Consider the following 23,332-nt stretch of genomic DNA (forward strand, 5'->3'; position numbering starts at 1 on the left):
CACATGCTGCAACTAAAGATCCCGCATGCCGCAACTAAGACCCAGCACAGCCAAATAAATAAATAAATATATATATATATATATATTTTTTAATTACTTTCCACTATACCCCATTTCTCATAGCACATAACTGAAATAAATCACATCCGGAGAAGATGATCATCTATCTGGTCAAGTTTGGGGAGAGGGTTTCCTCTTTAGGAAAGTTTGAGCAAAAACAAACACAACCTCGGTCTATTTCTGAGCAGTACAAACATCACGAAGACACACCTTAGTGGCGGTTACTTTTCGTACCCTGCCGGAAAAGGATCGGCTATGTTTAGCTCAGCAGCACTTTCCATAAGGTAGGCCTCAGAGCCCCCCATTAAGCGGTGTTGGAGCAGGTTCCAGCTCAGCTTGGGGTAATCAGATGACCGCCAAAAGCCTCCACCTCCATGCCCCCACCCCCTCTCCTTCACACCCGCTCCTGAATAGTCAACAGAAGAATGGGGGGAGGGTAGAAGAGGGCAAAAGTGAAGAATCCACCCAAGATCAGGAAAACAGCAGGCAAGAGGGTGTGCAGGGAAATGTTATCACAGACGGCAAGAGAAACTGGACTTCTTGACGCCGTTCACCCGACCCAGGAACCCAGGGTAATGTGATGGGCACATCCTCACGACAGACGCAGATGAACACCGAACTCACTACAGGTTCCCTCTGCGTTTACTCAACTCCTGATAAGCAGTTTTCAAAACCCTCTGTTCTGTAGATACATCCTCTTCAGGACTGATGGCTCCAAGAGGCAGCCAAGTGCAAGAGGGTTAAGACCTGAATCTGAATCCAGCTCTGCCTCAGTATCTATATGACCCTGGGAAAAGGTCTTAGTACCTTCCTATGTAAAAGAACGTCATCCACCTGGAAAAACTGCTGTAAGAAAAATGTGACTCCATGAAAAGCACCTGAACCAGGCACGTCATAAAAGCTATTTCACAGAGAAAGAAACAGAAGCCAGAGGGAAGCCAAGTGCTAGCCCAAAGTGGTATTTAATTCAATGTGAGTAGGGAGGGGTTAAGAATAAGGCTGCACGTTGCAAAACCAATGTGTCTCCTACCCATCCTTCCCCCTTGAATTTAAATCAACTCCCTCGAAATGTGTTTACGGGAACAAAGAATGAGAAGGGAGAGGAAGCGATGTTCCTGGTGATGAATGTTCACCAGGAATGACGTCTGGAACCAGCAGCTGCTCTTGTGACCTAAGCAGCCTCCAGCCCCTCCCATCCTCCAGAGCTGCAGACAGGCTACCTTGGCAGGAACCACCACATGGGAACTCAGGTACCTGAAACCTGGCTACGTGGCCAGATCCAGGCCATGGGCCCTTCTTCCTCACCCCACTTCTCCCTCCCTCCACTTGATGAGTCACTCCAGGCAAAGGAGAACAGACCCAACAGCAGGAAAAGAAAAATGGGAGCCCAAATGCCAAAAAGACAGGAAAGAGCCTAGTAAGAAACTGAGCACAGGAAATGCCCTGGCAGCCCAGTGGCTAGGACTCTGCACTTTCACTGCCGAGGGCGTGGGGTTCAGTCCCTGGGCGGGGAAGTAAGATCCTGCAAGCTGCTTATGGTTTCCTTTGCTGTGCAAAAGCTTTTAAGTTTCATTAGGTCCCATTTGTTTATTTGTGTTTTTATTGCCATTTCTCTAGGCTGCACAGGGTGCCCCAGAAAATAAAGCAATAAAATAAAATCATATTTTTTAAAAAAAGAAACTGGGCGCGTAAGTTCCCCAGTGTTTAGGAAAGACCGAGGCCCCCTCACCACACCTGAAAAGTGTCCCCCCACAGGTGGTTTTTCACAAAGAGCAAAGACAACAGAGGAGCCAGGCCCCAGGCCTCGGGAATGGCTGCGTCTGAAGGCAGGGTCAAGGCCAGAAATTCAGGGTCGGGGTGATGGGTACAGAGGGGCCTACCTGTGCTGCTCCACGGCCTCGTTGTCAGGAAGCTCCACCCCGCAGACGCTGCACTGCTCCCCGACAGTGCGGCTCTCTGCCTTCACGCCCACCGCCAGCTCCCCCAGCTTGCTGAACAGCTCCCTCTGGATGAAGCCCTGGGGCAGCAGACCCCCGTAGGTGCTGAAGTCCATGGAGACGGCCAGGGTGGGCTGCACATGGAGGCCCGAGGTCACCGAAGACGGCACGCTCAACACGGCATCGGCCTTGTGGTTGGGCAGCACGGAATAGATGCCCAGGTGTTTCTCAGCGGGGGGTGCGGGGGGCTCCGGTCGGCCTGGGGGACCCTGGCCAACCTCGGTTAGAGGCGGCAGCTGCTCGGCGCTCTCCTCACGTCCATAGTGCAGCTCTCTAGCGCTGGTGATGACGCTGCTCCGAGTTGGGGTCCCGGGTCCCTCCTTGCCCCTTTCCTCAACCTTGTCCCCCATCCCGGCTGAGATGCTAGACTCGGCTGCCCCAGGGCTGTCCTGGCCGGGCACCTCATCCACCTGCATCATCTCCGGCTTCGCCTCGGCCACCGCAGGGTGCCGCCCAACCCCGGCCAGAGTCGGCTCCTCAGGCCTGGCAGGCAGCTGAAGAGCCCCCTGCAGGAGAGACTGTCCTATGGTCATCAAACTGTCCACTGCCGCCTTGGTGGGACTCATGGCGGAAAGGCCAAATGAGGTGGAGACGGAAGGGCTCTGGTCCACCATGGGCCCAGGGAGGCTCTGAGCAGCTACGTTGGCGTACCCACTCTCCTCGCTGGAATGCTTCGAGATGAAGATGTTCTTGAGATACCGAGCCTTGCGGTCTTCCTCCTCCTCGGCCCCGCCGTCCGCCATGCTTGCCTCCGTGTCATTGTCGTCTGAGGCCTGGATGGTCTCCAGGATCTTCAGGCACTGCTCCTCCAGGTACTCGATCTCCAGGATCTCAGCTGCGTACAGCAGGTCATCCAGGTCCTCCGCCTTGGCTTGCAGCGTGGCCGTGTACGCATACTCCAGAATCTGCTGGAAGGTCTTTGGAGAGAGGAAGTCCAGAGTATAGTGCTGGCTATTGCGGTGGAAGAGGATCTCAAACATCTTGCTGGTGCAGGCCAGCACAGTCCGGTGGGCGTGGAACTCCTGGCTGTCCACCATGATGACCACATCGCACAGCGTCCCAGCCAGCCGCATCTGGTTGGCCTTGCAAAGGAGCCCCGTGGGGTGGCTGGGGTTCTGCAGCTGGATCATGCCCATGTTTGTCAGATCCATGGTGCTCCCCGAGGCTTAGGCATGAGGCTCTCTTTCCTTCCTGGCTCTGCGTGGCAGGGCAGGGTGGGTTTCCTGGGCCAGTGGAGAGGGCTAAAGGGGAAGAGGGGGAAAGAGGCAAAAGAGATGCAAGAACAAAAGGAAGGTTAGTTAGTGTCCCTAAAAGTAAGAATTCAAACACTAGCACCTCCCCCAAACCTGCAGCAAGACAGCCTTGGAGGTTCTACTGGAGGGGAAGTGGCTTCCTGGAAATCTACATGTCTGCCTTTACAGGCCCAGGGATGATGAGAGTAAAGAGAAGCTTCTGCTACAGCACACGCCCAACTCACTCCTCTATGACATCTGTTAGATGAAGTAAAATGAAAAGTACAATAGAGTCTGGCTTTCTTTAAGTCTGAGGGTGGGGGGCTCCCATGCAAAGCCAACACTGACTATGAGAAGTTGCCCAGCACTTAATTTAAAAGAATAAGGATTTAACCCCTTCCTCTAGTCAGTGTAAGCACTCAGTTTCACTCTCAACACCCTGCTCAGCAAACCTCATCTTGGAAACAAAGTTTTTCTAAATCCTGCCTCACCGTGGTAGCCCCAGGAGCAAAACCTAGCCCAGCTGGGGCTAGCAGCCTGGAGTCGCAGCCCACAGAAATCTAAGGGCAAGGTTCTCCTCCTCCAGCCCACCTCTTCACCCTCAGCCAATGCCTTCCTGGACCTCTGTCCCTCCACTCTTCTCAGAGCTGCAAAGGACTGATGAACCCATGCCCTGACCGCCTCCTTAGGCGCTAAGAGAAAGACACACACGTGGCCCATGTACTAGCTTGGCTCACTTCTGCCCACTGCCCATGGGTACCTCAGAGTGACTGTGTGTGTAATCCAAAATCTCGACTGTGTGTGCATGCACCAGCCAGAGAGGGAGAGAGAGTTAACACATGTGCACACTTATATAATATGGCACACTTATCCCCTGCCCACAAGTGCCCAGCAGTCAGGAGGATCTGTAATATGTAGGCTAGGTCATGAAGGACCTATAGAGAGGTCCTAGGAAACATGCACCCCTAAAGACAGCACTGCACATGCTGGGGACGTGAACTCCAAGTGTACCCCACAGGCTCCCAGGAGTGGGCAAGTCCTGTAACCCGGAGCAGTAAGTGATACTGTTAATGACTTGGAGGTGCGAGAAGTGATATTGGCACCAGCATCTAGATGGGAGTTACATTGAATATGAAGGGAAAACAGGGCTGGAGACAAAGGACTCTCCCAAAGCGCTGTTTGGGATCGGTAACAGGGCTCTGAGACTCACAAACCTGTCTAAAGAGTGTCAGAAAGACCTCACAGGCCCAGGTCCCTCCCAGCCTCTGCCTAGCTGTGGCCAGTATTGCAGTGAAATGAACTGGGAACAACGCAGAGCAAGGGCTCTTGCTCGCTCTTGGAACACTGCTGGCCTCCGCCCCCAAAAGGAACCCTATAGGCTCCAGAGCCACAAATGTTACTCGGAAAGGGTTAACAGGACGACTAATCGAGACACTTTTGCTCCCACCCTGGGGTGGGAACTGAGGCCATGGGGTGGGGGTGGGGCAGGGGGTGGGAGCAGTGACCATTCACCCGCTCCTTGCCACCATGCGCTTCCCCGCAGACTTCGTGGTTTCAGAGAACTAGGAGGGAGCAATCGGAAGAATGTAAGCTGGGCTACCCGAATATCTCCCCAAAAACAAGCTCCGTGGGTCCTGAGGGAAATCAGGGCGCCCTGGTCAGCCGTCCCCGCCACCCGCGGCTCGGCGCCCGTGATCCGGCTGGCGCTGGCTGCAGCGCCCAGCCCCGCGGCGCGGGAGAAAGCCGGCGCTAACCCGCTCGAGCTCCGGGGATCGATCGCGCTCTCACACTGCCCCCCACCCCGCGCCCCGCTCCCAGCCGTCCCCACGGAGGCTTGGAGACGACTTCAGCAAACTTGGGGAAGCAACTTTTCCAGGGAAGCCAGACGGCAAAGAGAAAGGGAGCCGGGCTAAGGAAGAGGGAAAGCGAAAGGGACCCGGACGAAAGGCAAGAGTCCGGCCGGGCCGGACGCCTGGGCGAGAGCAGCGAGAAGGCGGACCCGCCTCGCGGAGAAGTGGAAGCACAAAAGCCCGACAGCGAGTTCTGGGAGGAAAAGCGAGAAGGGATCTGCGGGCCCTCCCTCTCCGACCCTGGGCCATGACCCCAGAGAGCGACGGGCAAGGTCCCCGGCCTCAAGCTGGTGGCGCCAGCAGCCGGCGCGCCCGGCCCAGGCACGTTGTTAGCGTCCCGGGGAGCAGGCGAGCGAGTCGGTGCCGAGCGCGTCTGTGCGTCCCAGTGGGTCCGCGGGCCGGCGAGATAGTGCGCATTTCGAGCGCGTGTTTCCAGGGGCTGTGCGAGCGAGCTGCCGGCGCGCCGGGGTGGGAAAGGCATCCCGAACGCATCAGGTGCAGAGCCGAGCACCCACCGAGCGCGGCCGGGAGCGCACAGCGAGCTCCGGCGCCACGGCCGGTCCAGCCGAGAGCCGAGGAGGGCCCGGAGCGCTGGAGACACTCCAGCGCTCCGCCACGGAGCCCCTCCCTCCAAAACCGGGGGGATTAAGTCCAATCAAGAAAAAAGAGCCCACCAGGTTTTTCAAAGAGAAACAAAACCCAAGTGACTCCCAGTCCTGCTCCCCTGGCACCCAGATCCACTCCTCGGATCCTCCGATTCTAGCTTCCCAGCCGGTGGGCGAATAAACACACAAATAAACCACAGCCCTATCTCGCGCCCGCGCACCGGTCGGCATACATATGAGCACCCACCGGCTGCCGGCTCCTCCACCGGCCCCTGGTGGTACAAAGCCTCCTGATTCCCAACCCTCTGCTTGCGCCCTCAGCCCCCGCAGACCGCTCTGCCTCCCACCTCTAACCCCGACCGTGCCCTGCAGCGGAAGGGCTGGGGAGGCAGCTGCGCCCAAGCTGACAGCCAGGGCTCCCCCTTCTAGCCGACCCCCAACCGCCGCTGGCGACGGCTGCGGCAGCAGGAAGGGAACAAGCCGAATAAAATAAGGCACAAGCCCAGCGGCCGAGTGGCCGAAGCGAGCGCGCCCCCCAAGACCTCTCCAGCCCCGGGGCGCCCCGGCGCGCTGCTATCGCTGGGCGGTGCGCCCCTCCCCGGCCCCCCACTCACCACTGCCGAGCCGGGCGCCGTGGGGTGGGTGTGCGTGCCTCTTGGGGGGGTGTGCCTGTGTCGGGAGGGGTGTTGCTGGGGAACTGTTGCTCTCGGTATCACGGCGGCAGCGGCGGCATCGCCCGGCAGTTCGCAGTACCCGCTCTCATCGCCCTCAACTCCTCTGTGCTGTGAGGTTAGCAAATCACCACCGGCTGCGGCGCCTCCGCCGCGTCCCACGTCAACGCCGAGCCCCCTCCCCTGCGAGGCCCAGGCGCCTCTCCATCTTTAGTGCTGGCGGCCGAGCCCGGCTCCCTGCCCACAGCTGCCCCCCCTTCCCTCCTCCCTCCTCACCCCTCCCGCGCTGTCCCCGGGCTCAGCCCGCCCACCCCCCGCACTGGCCGAGCCAGCGCGCGCTCCCCGCCCCACCCCTCCCCTCCCCTCCCCTTCCCTCCGCTTCCCTTCCCTCCCCTCCCTCCCCTCTTCCCCGCGCGTCGCGCTCTAGGCTTCGCCTGACATCTAGCTGCTGCTGGGGCGCTGGCGGCCGCCGCTCACCGGCCAAGCCGAGAGGAAAGAAGGAGCTCGCGGAGAGGAGTGCCAAGGACTCGGAACCCTTAGTGGGGGCAGTGGAGGTGAGGGGCGAGGAGCAGCCCTCACATGCAACCCCATGTTTTTCATTTCCACTGGAAACGGGTTTTCTTTTCCCCTGCTGCGCCAGACGCGGAGTTCGGTCTCCGGCTCCGAAGTTGGCCCCATTCAGTGCGTGTCATCTCTCCTTTAACTTTTTCTCCGGGCTCCGGGCGGCATCCCCTGTACCCCGACATCGGTTTTAGAAGGTCGCTTTCCCGGGCCCCAAGCCCAGGCCTTTTGTGCCTCCCGGCCTTCTGAGCATCCAGATTAGCCTCCAAATGCAGAGTTCGCGGGCCCGGGTGAACCAGGTGCCAGCGGGTGGGCGGGGATCTATGGTCGAGGGGAGACTCCCCATTTTAGCTGTCACGATCCCTGGAGGCCAAGGTCGAGTCCCGAGGGAAACTTTTCTCCCTCTCAGTCGTGAGCATTTCCTGAGCTTCGTCCCCCTCCCCCCGAAACCTGGCTGGAAACAGTTCCCGAGAACTGCGGTTCAGGGCAAAGTCTTCAGGGGGCGAGTGAAAGCTTGAAAAAGCTTCAGGCCCCCCAAAGTGGCTCCTCTCAGCGAGCTGCTCCACTTAAGAGGGTGGAGTTGAGGTCAGTAAGACCAGGGTAGAGCAAGAAGAAGCAATGTGCCCTCCCGCGGGCTGCGGAGAGTCCCCCTTCTCTGCCCTTTCCCTGGAGCTTGGCAAAGGTAGGGATAAGAGGTGGGAAACGCTCTTCTGGGCACAAACCTTGACTGCCGGCTAATGGCAGTCAAGGTTTGGTGGAAAGCGCCCTCTCTGGGTCTCCGGACAGTCAGCCCTGGAGGTCATACGGTCTTAGCAAGCCGGGTGGGTCTTCAGGCACTGAGTCCCGAGTCCCCTCCGTCAGTCCCTGACACGCGGGGTGGTTCAGAAGTTTCGCGCAAGACTCACGTAAGATCGCATCTCGGTGCGCGCCTCTGGCACTGCCCCAGACCAAGAGTCAGGCCCCAAGAACTGAAGGGTCATGGAAGGTGGCAGAAACCAACTAGAGGCAAAAATCCACTTCCGGCCTCACAAGGCCAGTTGGCTGGAGTTTACATCAGAACTGATAGCTCACAAGAGCTGCTAATGGGGTAGTCCCAAAGACAGGCGATTCCATCCCAGCAAACATCGCCCCTGTCTCCTGCTCGCAGGGAAAGTGCTCAGACCTGCAGGAGTCATGGGAGAGAGGAAGACCCGTGAGAAGCCACTTGAAAGTGAAGGAAGGGAGTTAGTTATCCTCTGATAGAAGAGAATACAGCAACGTCTAACTGGGAACACCCAGTCCCTGGGTATTAGATTAACAATAAAGAGCAATCTATGAAAGGACTATTTTTCTAGCTAAGGCCTACAGTCTGTAAGAGGAAAGGAATTTAAAGAAAGTTAAGAAAGAACTGGTCTGGTAGTTGAGCGGCTAAGACTCTGCACTTCCAATGCAGGAGATGCAGGTTCGATCCCTGGTCAGGGAACTAAGATCCCATGGGCAGTGCGGCGCAGCCAAATACAAAAAAATAATAATAATAAATAAAAAAGAAGAAAGAACTGATCTGATAAACAGCAAGGACTTACTGTGTAGCAGAGGGGACTATAGTCAATATCCTGTAATAACCCACAATGGGAAAAATCTAAATCTACATATATGTATAACTGAAAGTTATGTATATAGCTTTATGTATATACAGTTATGTATATAACTGTAAACTATGTATATACATAGTTTCACTGTACACTTGAAACTAATACAATATTGCAAATCAACTCTACTTCCATTTTAAAAAAGGAAAGAAAGAACTGGTCTGCAAGGAGAGCAAGAGGAGAGAGGTCTAAGGAGAGAAGACAGTCCTACAGCCTCACCAGGGAAATGGAAAGAAGAAAGAATCATTAAACTGTTGTGCTTCTGCCTAGATGGTACCTGCTAAAGGTTGCAGCCTCGCTGTCCACATCCACCTACTACCGGCCCCTCCTGAGTGCAGTAGCAGAAGCACACAACTAACCCCTGATCTAATCTCCTAGTTATCCTCAAATCAGAGAAAGGGAGACTCTCTGGAAACAATGGGAAAGAAAGAACCACCCCTCCATGGCCCTGGACCGCCCCCCTCCACCTCCATGCCATATTCACGCTATGTGAAAATCTCCCTTGCTTCATAAACTCAGCCCATTACAAAGCCCAGCCCTTGTTCGTAAGTGTTAAAGAGAGATTAATGCCCGAATTTAAGAGGTGGAGAAGGTAACAAAAAGGAGGAAGGAAGGCAAGGCTATGGGCTGAGTGCCAGCATGGAGCTCCATGCATTTCCACTTAGCGCTGAAGGCTGGCTGCACAGAAGTTTGATAAGGTTTATTGGGCCCAGATAAGGCGGCAGCAGCTCCCCCACCAAAAGCTATGTCCTTGGGCCCCCGCGAGGCTGATGAGAATCCACAGTTCAGAGATTTCTTACGGCAGCACCTAAAAACCCGCAGGATGGAAAATTACAACAGGAAAATGCTCTCTTTTGCTCTCATGTTTATATATTTGTAGTAGGTTTTTTTGGTTTTTTGTTTTTGTTTTTTACTTTTTTTTCCTGAAGGGTATGGTAAGAGAAGGTGGGACAGTAGTTTTGACACATCCTAAAAACAGGATTTCAGTCTTACAGAGAGGTCATCTTGGAGACAGAAGAAGAGATGAGTTGACCTTTGGGTGGAATTCCATTGCTAAATCTTCTTATTCCCTCATCTCCTTCTTTACTCATATACCTCCAGCTGAAAGCGGCCCTTCAGTACTCAGGTTGTGGAAGAGGAGGGTATGTCAGGTCTAAAGCGATCTTACAGAAAGAAACAGTGGGGATAATACCTCATTCTGAGCACTGACTGTGAATCTTAACACATTACCCATATTGTTTTATTTCATCCTCATAACTCTCATAATGCAGGTACATCTTTCCCCCATTTCTGTGGATGGGAAACCTGGGGCTCAAAGAGGTTAAGTGCCTTGCCCAAGACTGTAGAGCTATTAAATATCAGAGCTGAGACTTTAAATCAGACCATTCCAACTGCAAAACTCATGACCTTAACTTCTAGATTATACAGCCTCCAGTGGGATGGAGAAAAGGAAACAAGGGCTTTTAATTTCCCTTCTCCTCTTACTCTACAGAGGCCAAGGTCTCTGTAGCAGCCAGCCAAGCTGGGAACCAAACAGCTCTCCATTGAATCAGGCCACCAGGTAAGCAGACTTAGGTGCCCAGATCTCTGCACTTTCTTTCCTCTTCAAAAATCTCAGGCAAGGGAATCCCCTGGCGGCCCAGTGGTTAGTGCGCCATACTTCCACTGCGGTGTTGGGGGGGGCATGTTTGCTCCCTGGTCGGGGAACCTGCAAGCCGTGTGGCGTGGCCTAAAAAAAAAAAAAACAAAACCTCAGGCAAAAGTTGAGGAGGGAGTTTTGAATTACAGTAAAACTCCAATGAAGTAGGTGCCCAGGAAGAAGGTGATTGTGCCGTTTTGAGTATTCTGCTTGAGGGTTAGGAAAATGTTACAAATCATTTTGTTCCAGCTCCTTAGTTGGAAAATAGTTTTAAAATTGAAAGGTAAACTTTCCTATCATGATAAATAAAATCAAGGACTCCTACCTATGGGGGAGAAGCAGCTACTGTGCATTTCTCCAAAACCTTGTGATGGAGAAAGAATGAAGCATTTTGAGGGAGGGATGCAGGCAGTGAAGCCCCTGAATGAAAAAAAGTAGTCTCCACAATGGAGAACTCCAGGTTGCCACCAGAAGATGCGCCAGGTTGTCGCATGTACTCTCAGATCTTTACCCCACTGGTGACTTGGGGAGAAGACATAGCAAGCCTATGGTGTCCATTTTTGGAGTCAAAGTATCTTATAATGTTGCAAGGTCATCATTGAGGTATCTTCTAGATAGATACAAATGATGTAAAAAACTAAGCAGAGTCAGGAATTCCCTTGCAGTCCAGTGGTTAGGACTCCATGCTTCCACTGCAGGGGGCCTGGAATCGATCCCTGGATCCCTGGATCCCTGGATCCCTGGTGAGGGAGCTAAGATCCTGCAAGCCACAAGACTTGGCCAGAAAAAAAAAAAAAACCTAAGCAGAGTCAAATTTGCCCTCAGTACCTATGTTGATAGTTTTCTTAGGTTTGTCTTTTTTTTTTTTTAACTTAATTCTTCCATGTCACTTCCTTTCGTGCCGCCTCCAAAAAACAGAAGTGGAAATAAACAGGTGATGTGTGGGTTCTGGTTAGTTGAAGCCCGAAAAACCAAATAAAAATATGGCTTCTTGGATTAGTAATTGCCATCCTTTCCCCCGTGGACACCTGGTTAGTGATGTTTACACCTGGGCATCTCTTCCAGGTACTAAGTATGCCCTTCTCCTCTGTAAGGTAGAGAGTGACATTTCAAAGGGAGATGACGGGTTATTTCTTTTAGCCCCAGAGGCCTTGGGTCACTGTGACCCCAAGATCTTTGTGATGGAGAAAGAGAAAGCTTTTTCTTCTTTCTTTCTCTCCCCAACATCTTGCAAATGGTGTTGGGACCTAATGTTGTCAACTCAAATAGCAAATCTGAGTTGTTATTAGTGCAAAGATCCCCTGAGGGGGGTAGGCAGTGTGGATGAAATCTGCAATGGATGTTATGGGGAAGCGTGTTTATAATTATAATGGGATTTAATGTACACTGGGACCAGATAATGGTAGCCATTTAAAAAAGAGATGCTTAATAAGAGAGGTCCCTTAATGACAGGCAGCAGGGCTCAGGTAATTATGGAGAAGCACGGTGTTTCACTTGGTGTCACAAACCATGTGCCAGGTTTTATGGGGTTCCTAACAAGCTTTGGGGTGAGACACAGCACCCATGGCTGTCAGCTGTTGGGCATAATGTTTTAGTGCTGTTGTCTGTGAAAGGGGCATTTGCGCTCAAGAGAAAGACATTTTCTCCTTTTCAGATATACACAAGCAGAAACACACAGGCCCCAGACCAACACCGAGTAGTTTGGGCGTTTTCCTGCAATCTGATTTTTTCTGAGAAAGCCGGCCTCAGTTTCAAAATTCAAATCTTGTGGCTGTCGAGGGGTGCATATTGTGTGCATGAAATGAAGCAGTGTGACTCCCATTGCAAGTAACGGGAGTCCCACAGTGAAATCCCCAGGCGCCACGCTGAAAAATTAACCCCCAAGTCCTCATCAGAAACAGGGTTTTTGTTTTTTTGTTTTTTTGTTTTTCTTTAACACTTTGGTATTTCTTTGTGGGGAGGCCAGAAAGAAGGGAAGTATGTAACATTTTCTTATGCTGTGTAAATGGCCAACTGTTTTAACTTGTGAGGTGTTTAATGTTGCAGATTTGAATCCAGGGCAGCTGTTTTACAACAGGAAGCAGCCATAGTTATGTACACAACCTGGAAGGGGCTGCAGGGTGAGGGTCACGCTCCTTGAAGGTATCCCTAGAAGCACCACCGTCCAGAAATACAACTCATGTCCGAGTTGCATCATTCTATATATATCTCACCTGACTCGAGAGAAGTACCTGAAAACTAGTGTGTTTATCTAATATAAGCTTCATCCATGGTTACGGTGTTGTATATTCACAAAGCATATGGCTACTCTCAGAGTCCTTAAAGCAGAATCTTTCCTTTATCCTGACAAAGAGAAAAGAGAAGGGATAAAATAAGTGAAAACTGAACTTCCAGTCCCACGGTCTCGGAAGTGGAATTTCTGGAGAAGGTACTCTTCAAATAAAAGTGGTATGTCGGGGGTACACAAGCCACAAGATGAAATGATTTTACTCAGTGACAGGTAATCTAAGCCAGTCATGTTAAAATTATTACAGCAAAACAAACGTTGGTATCCTGCGGAGTGGCGTTCAAAATTTGTATGAATTTTTAAGATAAAATGAGAGACTGCCTTGGAGTTCTCCCTTGAGGAAAGCTCACTGCCTTTTTCCCATTAGGGCTAAGTGGGTGGGAGACTGGGGGATGCCCTGTGGGTGAGGGTGGCTACGGGCTCTGAGCCAGACACTTTGACTCAGGCTCCCTCACCAGGGCAGGTTCATTCATCTCTTTGGGAAGTTCATTGTTGGATCTTTGATGTAATCTTCTCCACCCCACCCTCCAGTCAGAATTAATGTCTCCCTCCTCCATAAGTCCGTTCACACTGTTTAAACATTTATCGTAGTGTTGGCCACCATCTGCCTTGTATGTGACTGAGTTATGTGCATTCTGACCACCCCCTCCATTGTGAGTTTCTGGAAGGCTTGGTCTCAGTCTTGTTCAACTTGGTATCCCCACTCCCGGTCCTCAGAGCCAGCACGCTGTCAAGTGGAGTAGGTCTCAACACATGTTCATGAATGAACTAACTGAATTAATGCATACATGCATGAATAAATGAATGGACGTAGACAACAAGGGTTTGAGGAATTTGGGAGAGGAGGGACCATTCTGTACCCTAACATTTAGGGCAGAATTCTTTGTCCCTATGGGTTTTTCACCTGCCTTTGAAAAATCAAAGGGATACAGGTAAGGGTTGAGGATAGCTCTTGCATTTAATTGTATACAGCTCCGTGAGGGTATGACAGGGTTCTAGTTCAATTTATGTCTCCCTCAGCGGCCTAGAACCAAGCTTTTCTCAGTATCCTAGGAGCACTAATAAACATTTATTAAATTGCATTGAATTGAAATGAACTGATATGAATCCATACTACCTATTACTCTCACAATGGCCCTGTACTCCCAATCCCAAATGGCTGTTACTTAACCAGTCCAGGGCTGAGAGAGGAAGCATCTGATCTCCTGCTAGGGACCTCAGTGAGTGGAGGACTGCTGACTGCGTCCAGAACTAGCACAGGAGATTAGGCACCAGTACAGGAAGTATTATCCAGTATGGCAGAGACCGGCTAGCTCTTCTCCAAATGTCTTCCTGAGCACACACTGGATGACATATTTCAGTGTACCCTGCTGCTAGGTACGGGCCATGTGATTTAGTTATGGCCAATGAATGGATTGTGATCAGAAGTCCATCGTGCCACTACTGGGAATGCCCCCTAAACATTCCCACGTGGAAATCTCCAAGCACTTGCCCTTTCTGTGACGTGACCCCACGAGCCTATAGAAACCTTGAAAGCTGAGTGATGAAGATGGTGGGTCCAAGATGGAAGGAAACTGGATCCCTGAACCACAACTTGGAGGGCGGCTACCTGTCTACTGAGAACTCCCATTGTGGACTTTATATAAACAAGAAATAAACCTTTGATGTCTTGAGTAGGCTTGCCAAATAAAATGCAAGACACCCAGTTAAATTTGAAGTTCAGATAAATAATGAATAATTTTAATATAAGTATGTCCCAAATATTGCACAGAACATAGTTATACTAAAATTATTTGAAGTTCAAATTTAAATTGATGTCTTTGTTTTTACTCCATGTGGCAACCCTAGTCTTTAGCTATTACATATTTTAGAGTCTGTTGATTATAGTAGCTAGCATTACCTTAATTAGTACAGTTAGTTTCATTTGTCAGAAGCAGCAGGGCCATGGCGCCCGAACTGGGATTCTGGTCTGGGACAAGGGGCTGACTCCAGGTCCTCTTGACCATTATGTTACATGTAGGGTAGGTCCACTGAGAACGGAGCATCCTGTGTGGACAGGGCCAAGTGGAAAACTAGGAAAGATCCCAACAGCTTCTTGTTCACCCTTTTTCCTATGAACCTAGTTTTCTTTAGCTGCCCTTCCCACTAGACTGTAAGTTTGGGGAGAAAGATGATTGTGGGCTTTACCTCTGTATCTGCAGTACTCGGCAAGTGGTAGAGTTGAGTTCTTATTTGTGATGGAAAAGCTGCATGGCTGGTGGGGAAGGGCAGATGGGAAGGCACCATCATGTGTACCTATCCAAGCATTTGAGAACTAAAACTAGGACCAGCTGAGAACACCGTTAAGCCAATGATTGTGTCTTCCTCCACTTTCTCCTTTGTCCAATAAATACCCAGCGTAGCAAAAAGGCTGAGAACTTGGGCTCTGATTTACTTACATGGGTCTGTTTTCAAATACCACCTCCCATTTCCTAGGTCCTGGGTGATTTGGGGTTCGTTATTTAAACTCCCTGAGTTACGATGTCCTCACCTGTAAACTGGGGACAATAATGGTACCCACCTCACTAAAGTTGCTAGGAAGATGCACAAGGGGTGCCTGGCCACAATAAAAGTTCTGAAAATGTTAGCTGTTATTAGCAATGATGTCAGGTTCTCTTTCTTTTCACTCTCCCCCTTACAAAATGCCTTATTATAAATATTTGCTATAAGGTCTGTGAGAAATAAACTTTAAATCTCTTGAAAAGAATGAAGGGTGATCTGTGATTATTGACATACCGGTAGCTGCGAGCATCTGTTTGTAGGCCTGTTCTCCCAGTCTTGTCCCATCTATTCGGTTAGGATGAGGCAAGAAGGCAAAGGGAGAGCGAAGTGGGGAGTGCAGGGGGAGGTGTTAATTTTCACCTCGGAGCATGACGTGTTGATTAGTGTTTATTAGCGTGTACGTACGCTAAGCGCAGCAGTTCGGTTTCCTTGAGTTAAATAGCAGTCATGCCCAACTGGCTCTCCATGTACCATTACTCCAAGTGATTGAGCCAATTTCTCCCTCTGCCATAAGTTTAAGTTGTAAACCTCTGAGCCAGACAGGGAGGCAATGATGGGCTGCCTGCTGTGATTATTATTAAGCTTGAGGATTGCGTTCGCAAGACCAGGGGGTCTGCAGAGGAGCCCAGGATGAGGCAGGTGCCAACTGCTAGACGCCCACCCACCTACCTCTGCCTAGTCCGGTTGCGCTGTTCACTTTGGTCTTGCAGAGAGGCTCAGGTCCACCAGCCTGGGGTGAGTAATCTCTTGGGCTGCGGAAATGGTGAAATGGCAGGGTGTTGTCTGTTGCATTTGGCTGGGGATAGGAAGGGACATTGTGGGAAATCTGGAAAGAGTTGTTCTAGAGGTGCCATGGTATTCAGGTTTTTTTCTCTTGGCCATATATTTATTAGTCAGACGCTAAGTTATCCAGCTGTCACCTGCCGGGACAGTTGCTAGCTGGTTCACCCAGACCATGTCTATTTAGCATAATTGTACTGGAGACCAAGCGTCACAGAGGGTGGCAGGGCTGGAGGGAAGTGACAAGCAAGCTCTCTCTCTTCCAGTCCATATTTCTTTTCTTTTTCTTAAAGGAACCTTCTTCCTTGTTGATTAATCAGGAATTGGCAGGGATGGCAGATCCCCGAATGTGGGCAGCTTGCTTTGCTTTTCTGAACAATTTAGTCTCTGCAAAGTCTCTAAGAAGAAAGGAGGCCACCCCGGAGACTTGAGGTGTTTGTGTTGCTTCTTTGTTCAAAATTCAAGTGTATCTGTGATCCCTTACTGGCTGAAGTATGCAGTCAAAGAAAAAATATTTCTGCCCTCAGACGGTTACAGTCTAATAAGCAAGGCTGGAATCAAAAAGGACAGGTGCAGGGGCTGGGGGCAGGTGCTGTTGTAGTAGTGTGCTTTATTTTTTTTTTTCCAAAATAAAAGCGGATGGTGTGAGGGAGGCATTTGAGTAGACAAGCACCCTACAAAACCTGCTTATGAGCAAAGATAACAGAGTAACCAATGAAGCCCAAATCTGACCTTTCCATTTCCTCTGATTTTGTTAAGCCCCTTCCCCCAGTCTCTTAGAGAGGGCCCTGCCAACAGGATGATAAACTCTGCAGTTTATGTAGAATGAATATTACAGTATTTGATAGGCTTAAACAAATTTAAGTCATGCCTTCCATTTATTTTTGCCGTGACACGTATCAAATACTGCTTGCAAGGTAATAAGCACGGGGAATAAGCAAGGGTGCTGACCCCTGTCACCTTTATCCCTCAGATTATCCCGTGAGGTGGTACTGTTGTTATTCCCATTTTACAGCTAAAGGAACTAAGTTGGAAAGAGGAGGCAGCCTCCCTTTGGCCACACAGCTAACAAGAGGAGGCAGCCAGCTCCCAGCCTCCAGAAGCCACGTTTGGAACCAGTGCCTCCTCCTCTCTGGGTTAATTTCTATTCCTGGTGGCAGAGTTATTTGGTCTTTCATCAACAGAAGGGAAGGAGGTGGACTGAGCAGATTTGTAAACCACAGAGCTTTTCCAGTCTAACCACCAGGCCATTAGAAGTAAGGGAGGAGTCTGTTTCTCAGGGACCCTCACCCACTTGCTGGGGAATAAGAGTGCAGCAGGTCTGTCAACAAGCTTTCCCCGTGATCTGACCTTCTTTACCATTCCCTACAAACAATTAGGGAAAAGTAATTTTCCAGCATAAACCATTGGGGAAGCAGAAGAGGAAACATTGGGGAAGAGCTTTACCAAGGGGCATCCTTAGCTGTGAGAGAATTCAGGGAAAGATTCACGCAGCTAGTGTAACACTGCAGGAAGCAAGAGAAGGGAGCCCAGGTCCCTGAAGGAAGTAGTTAAAGGACTGTGAAGGTGCTGCTTGTAAGGAAATGGTGCATCCTGATCTCTTTCTTTCGCACTCTGTGTCCTCTAGGGTTAAGGGAGGAACTGAGGCAGTGGGCTAATAGGAAAAATGGGTAGTCTGGGGCTTCCCTGGTGGCACAGTGGTTGAGAGTCCGCCTGCCGATTCAGGGGACACGGGTTCGTGCCCCGGTCCGGGAGGATCCCACATGCTGCGGAGCAGCTGGGCCCGTGGGCCGTGGACGCTGAGGCTGTGCGTCCGGAGCCTGTGCTCTGCAACGGGAGAGGCCACGACGGTGAGAGGCCCGCATACCGCAAAAAAAAAAAAAAAAAGAAAAAGAAGAAAAAAAGGGTAGTCTGGTGGAGCTGTTGCATTTATTTCCGAATGAGGATCCACGAGGTCCTCCTGTCCATTCACATGCGGTAGGCATGACTAGAAGGCAAGACAGTTAACTTTTTGACGAGCATTCTAGGGCTTAGACAACCAAACAATGGCTGCCCTCTGCAAAATGCCCGATACACTCAAACCTGAAAGGGATTTAAAACATCACCTAGTCCAATCTCACCATTTTACAAGAGAGGACGCAGAGCAGAGAGGCAGAAAAATGTTCCCAAAGCCATGCGGTCAGTTAGAGCCAGGACTTGGGACCAGAGCCCCTTCGGGGGCCATCATGAGAATGTCATTGGAGCCATTCAATCATTCTTGGAAATTCTGTGAAATTTCCTTCAAAGTCTCTCAGTTTCTGAGCTGTAAAATGGGAATAACATTTATTCGCAGCTGTAAAATGTGAATAACAAAAGAGTACCCACCTCATGGGGATTCATAGCAGTAATCTTCTGAGTCTTCGGTTATGGCATAACTTGCCCAGAAGAGTGAAGATTTGATTTTCCAAAAAGCTCAAGAAGGTGATGAAGCTGGAGAAGAAAATTTGAGGTCAGAACTAGTGAGATTGGAAGGCAGCGAGACCGAGATTCTCCTGTGGCTCATGACCCAGCAATAACAGCCATATAGTTGTAAGAAATACATCATCTTTCCCAATGTGACCAGTTAAAAGCACATAATATGCATTTGGAGATGCGTTATCTATCTATATCTGTGTGTGTGTGTACATACATGTACATACATATATATCCATTCTGACATACCAGTTTAAAACTGAATGTTATTTGATAGTCATGTTTCCTATATGCACAATCCATGAATGTGGCCCTTTGGAGAACAGTCTTATGGAGAATGGTGAAAATCTTATGGAGAAGCAGCATGCCACACCATCTGGGCTTTGGAATCAGACTATGTGGGTCTCAAACCCAGATCTGTCATTTAACAGTGATATAAAATTTGGCAGATTTCTTGACTCAGGTCTCGGTTTCCTCATCTATATAATGAGGATACCTAAGGTCTCTGTAACCTCAAAGAAGTTAAGGAATTTGGCCATGATCCCACAATTTGTAAGGGACAGAGCTGGGATGTAAACCTAGGTCTATTGGATTCCCCAAACTGCTTCTTTCCTGGACGCCACTCTGCCTGCACCTAGGGACGCAGAAGACAATTCCCTACAAGTAAGATTGGAGAGGAGGTCTGTACCCTGCCCAGTCCTGTCTTTTCAAAGCCATCTCTTACACCTGTATGAAAGAAGCAAATAGGTTAAGATCACATATGATTCTAATGATGTATATGTTAGACTTCAGTTTAAAAAAAAAGGCCTCTCCCACTCCCTCACCCATGTCTAAAATTAAAATGCCAAAAATATTACCAGGAAGAGAAATTCGGTGAAAAGCAGGAAAGACTATAAATTGACTGCAGAATCTACTGCAAGACATGGATTTTTCTGATCTATTAAAGCCCCATTCTATAGGAGCTCCTTTCAAGAAGAAGCCCTCAAATAAACTGCACCAATGTTTGACTGTGTGGAAGCTCTTTTCAAAGACTTAATATCCTATCTTCCCAGAAAGAGAATTTTCCTTTTTTTGAGTTTACTGCCTATTGAGTGCCCTCAGTAGCAAAGAAAAAAGTAATCATGAAGAATGGTAAATTTTCTTCTCCCCTAATACTTCTTTGGCACATTCTGGAATGTTTCCTTGTTGATTTTTTTGGTGAGGCAGATTGGAGAGCATGGTGAAAGTATAAGAACAATGATTTCAAGTCAGAAGACCTGAATTCAACACCAGCTTTGCCAAACACTTCCTGTGTAACCCTAGGCAAGTCACTTACCCTCTCTGTGCTTCAATATTTCCCTCTGTAAGAATAGAGGTATTATATGGAAAATGTCTCTGACCATTTAAAGTGCTTGCCCAGTTCTTTGAGAAGAGCCCTAAGACCTGTCTCTAATTTACTGTCTGCCTTTGAGCAAGTTACTTCCCCCTCCTTGGGGCCTCAGTTTCCTTGTGGAAAACATGAAAATCCGATAATACTCTGTGAACTCTATCAGATATCAGAAATGCGGTGCCAGCATCTTCTGATTGAGAGAAGGAATGATGTGAGTATGTTTAAGGGAAGAGGTCTCTCTTAATCATAACTTCGATTCCCAGCATGAGGGAACCCAGGTGTTGGGGAGTCTTCTACCTCCACAAAGGAGCAGGCAAAATGGAGGAGGGTGAGCTGGGCTTCGGCTTGGGCAGGAAATGGTAAGGTGCTTCTGTCGGTGATGGCTGTCTGTGGTTCTAGAAAGGAAAGGAAATATCAGTCGTGAAGCCATAGCCAGGTCATAGAGGAAGGAGTGGGGGAGGGGGACAGGGCAGCTGTAGTTAACGGAGGGTTCAACTGTGACCCAGATAAGGTGTCCTTGGTACAGAGAGGGGGATGGAGAATTATATCTAGATACAGACACAGATATGCTACTTCAAATCAGGTCTAGAAACACATTTGTTCCTCTCTTGTTCAGAAATTTTGCCCAAACCATATATGCCTGACTCAAAGCAGATGACATAACTAAAGGTTGCTAGTTCCCACCTCAGGGCCTTTGCACTTGATGTCTCCCCTCCATCCACGCATGCCCCCCACATCTGCCGCCCGCCCCCTCGCAAACCTTCCTCCCATCACACTACACACTTGTTTCCAAGGTAAGAACTCAAACAGCTCTTCGGAAAAGAAATCCTCCCTACAACTGCCTTATCTGGAGCTGCCTCCTACCCCTGGGCCCTCTGCCCTGCTTTACTGTTTCCACAACACTACAGGAAATAGGAAATTGTTTCCTTTGTTTATATGACAGCTTGTTTATTTCCTGGCTCCCCTCCCAAGCCTCCCTAGAGCTCCCTTCTACTTAGTGTAAGCTTCCTGAGGGCAGAGGGCTGGACTCTCTTTCAGGTTGCTATATCCAGAGCACCAGGACAATGCTGGTATAGTAGGCTCCTAATAAATATTTGTTCAAAGAGTGAAAGAACAAAACAAGAAATGTGCTTTTTTTTTCCTCTCCCCAGGAAGACTTTTTTAAACGAACAGGCAACATGTTCTTGAGAGTGAGAGATTCAGGCCCAAATCATTAACAGCCAGGGAAGTAAGAGGATGCCGTCCTTCCACAGGCTCTGAGCTAGCAAGGCTGATGGGGTAGCAGTTATTTTTACTGATACTGCTTCCAAAAGAAAACTCCTCGTGCATCCTGGTGTCCCCGTTCTCTGAGGCTGTGCCAGCCAAGGAGAAGGCGGGATGAGTGGAATTCATTCCAGGAACGTCTGGAATGTGTACAGCACTGTCCCCAGGACTTTCACATCATTTTGCCATTTCATAAATGGGGACACCCAAGCTCATAAGACTCAACAATTTGACTGAGATCAAGTCTAGAGTCAGGACTTGGATCCGGGTCTGCACCCGGTGCTGCACCCGGTGCTCTTGCCTCTGCATTTCGATTTCTACAAATGAACACAGGCTGGCTGGCTCCCCATACCCACCCCCGATGGAGAGATGATGAGCAGCCACCTACAGATGGGGCCAGTAATAATAAGCTCCTTAGCAGTGCCAGGACCAGAGGAGGCAGGTGAGGCACGGAGAACAGGGAGAGTTTAAGGAGGCATCACTCACCAGGCTCTTGCATGATTCTGAGAAATGCCTGGTTAAATCCTCCCCCCCAAGGGTACCTCTTGCGTCATCTGGTCCTGGCCCTGCTCACTGGAGTTTTCTTTGTTTTCTGCCCTTTTCTCTCACGTCATGTGATACTTCTTTGTCTAGAAATACCGTCAAAATGACTAGAGGGTAGATTGCGCTTTGGGAAGGATTCGGCTCACTTTGCCAGCTAGCTTCTAGCCACCACTTGGCAACCTCCCCTCCAGTTGGCCACTGGAATGATTTTTCTAAGGGATCGATCTGTCACTCCCCCACTGCAAACCCTCCAGTGTCTCTTCTCATGCCTACGTTGTTTTATGGCCTAAACTACTTGGCATGGCCTTTAAAACCTTTATATGCTGGCACCGTTCTGCCCCCTGAATGTTACCATGCATCCACAGCTCTGGACAGGCTGTGCCTTCTGCCCAGGGGACCCCTGCCCCGTCTGTCTGGGCCAACATCATTTACCCTTCAAAGTCCGACTCCAAAGTCACTTACGTTCAAGATGGCCCAAGACTTGGAACAGGGACTTCCCTGGCGGTCCAGTGGTTAAGACTCTGCACTTCCACTGCGGGGTATACGGGTTCGATCCCTGGTTGGGGAACTAGGATCCCGCATGCCACGCAGTGTGGCCAAATAAATTAATTAAATTCAATAATTTTTTTAAAAATCTTAAGAAAAAAAGACTTGGAGCAAAGCTGATGTGAAGTCAGCTCACCACTGGTGGCCAGAGGGTACCTGATCTAGGAGATGAGTGCGAAGCAGAGGGCTGAGAGCCATCAAGCCAGGTGGTCAGGACCCTCCCAGGACCCCTTCCCACAGTCTCTGCTCGAACAGGGGCTGTACCAGGAAGGCTGTCTCCCACCCTTAGCCTGGGCAGTGCTAACTTCATAGCCGCGCTCAGTGTGACTCCAGCCTTTGAACTCACTTTATATTTTCCTGTGATAATGTGGATCCCAGTTGTTGGCAATGAAATGAAGCCGGGCTCCCAAGTACCCCGGAACCTCCCCATTCACCCAGGGCCTATTTTTCGACTTTGCCCTTTGGCATCCAGCTTCCGAAGCTGCCAGGGTCGGGGATGTTTAACTGGTTTGCAGCTTTAATACGTGGGCACTGCAAAGCCCAGCCTTCTGCCTGGCTCCCCCCACCGCCTCTCATTGTCTAAGTTTTCATCTATTTGTTTTCCTTCCTCCTCTGCGTCTAACTTTTCTGCCTTCTTTGCACGATCTTGAGAACAAATCCACAGTCAGGCTGACATTTTGGCCCAGTGTCTGCCCAAGTAGCTCAGATCTGAGATCTTTTTTCCTGGAAAGAAAGTTAATGCATGTGTTGGTTTGGGAGAGGCTTAGAGCAGAAAGGATATCCAAGCAGGCTGGATAATAACAACCATAGTAATAATAAATAGCAATGATACCTACATTTGCTGAGCACTAACTACATAATAACTGTGCTGAGTGATTTTTTGATGCTTTTTCTCATTTAACCTCCTAGGTATGATTGCTATATACCCATTTTAAAGATGGTTACTATTACGTCCATTTCCAAATGAGAAGGTCGAGGCTCAGAGAGTTGCATAAGTAGCCTGAGGTCAAAGGGCTAGTAAGGAGGGCTGGTGTCTAGGTTGGCCCTACAGCTTTTAGCTCTATTTGGGAGACCCTGAGCAGGTCACTTCACCGCTCTGCATCTCAGTTAAATTGCATCTGTGACAGAGAAATAAGGAGAGCTAGTCCTCCTTACTTTATAAGCTGGTTAGGATGGCTGAACGGGTTAAGGAATATGAGGTGCTAGGTAAGTGTTAGTAATTATTTTTATGAAATCCGAGACTCTCTAGATCTGGGATAGAACAGAATTACGTAAGACACTGGGAATTCTTTTTCACATATGAAAATTA

At 49.7% G+C, this 23,332-nt stretch overlaps 1 protein-coding gene across 2 annotated transcripts in view; it reads right to left on the bottom strand.

Annotated features, from left to right (window-relative positions):
- ZBTB16 (zinc finger and BTB domain containing 16) overlaps positions 1-6,562 on the bottom strand; it is a 189,254-nt gene extending 182,692 nt beyond the window's left edge. For both annotated transcript variants that reach the window (XM_032641502.1, XM_032641501.1), the window contains exons 1-2: positions 6,359-6,562; positions 1,941-3,298 (exon numbers count right to left, since the gene is read on the bottom strand). In XM_032641502.1, coding sequence (XP_032497393.1) covers positions 1,941-3,208 — 1,268 coding nt within the window. In that variant the 5' untranslated portion in view covers positions 3,209-3,298; positions 6,359-6,562. The remainder of the gene's footprint in view (positions 1-1,940; positions 3,299-6,358) is intronic.
- Between the last annotated feature and the right edge of the window lie 16,770 nt (positions 6,563-23,332).

This window comes from Phocoena sinus, chromosome 8, assembly GCF_008692025.1.
Source record: "Phocoena sinus isolate mPhoSin1 chromosome 8, mPhoSin1.pri, whole genome shotgun sequence".
NCBI lineage: Eukaryota > Metazoa > Chordata > Mammalia > Artiodactyla > Phocoenidae > Phocoena > Phocoena sinus.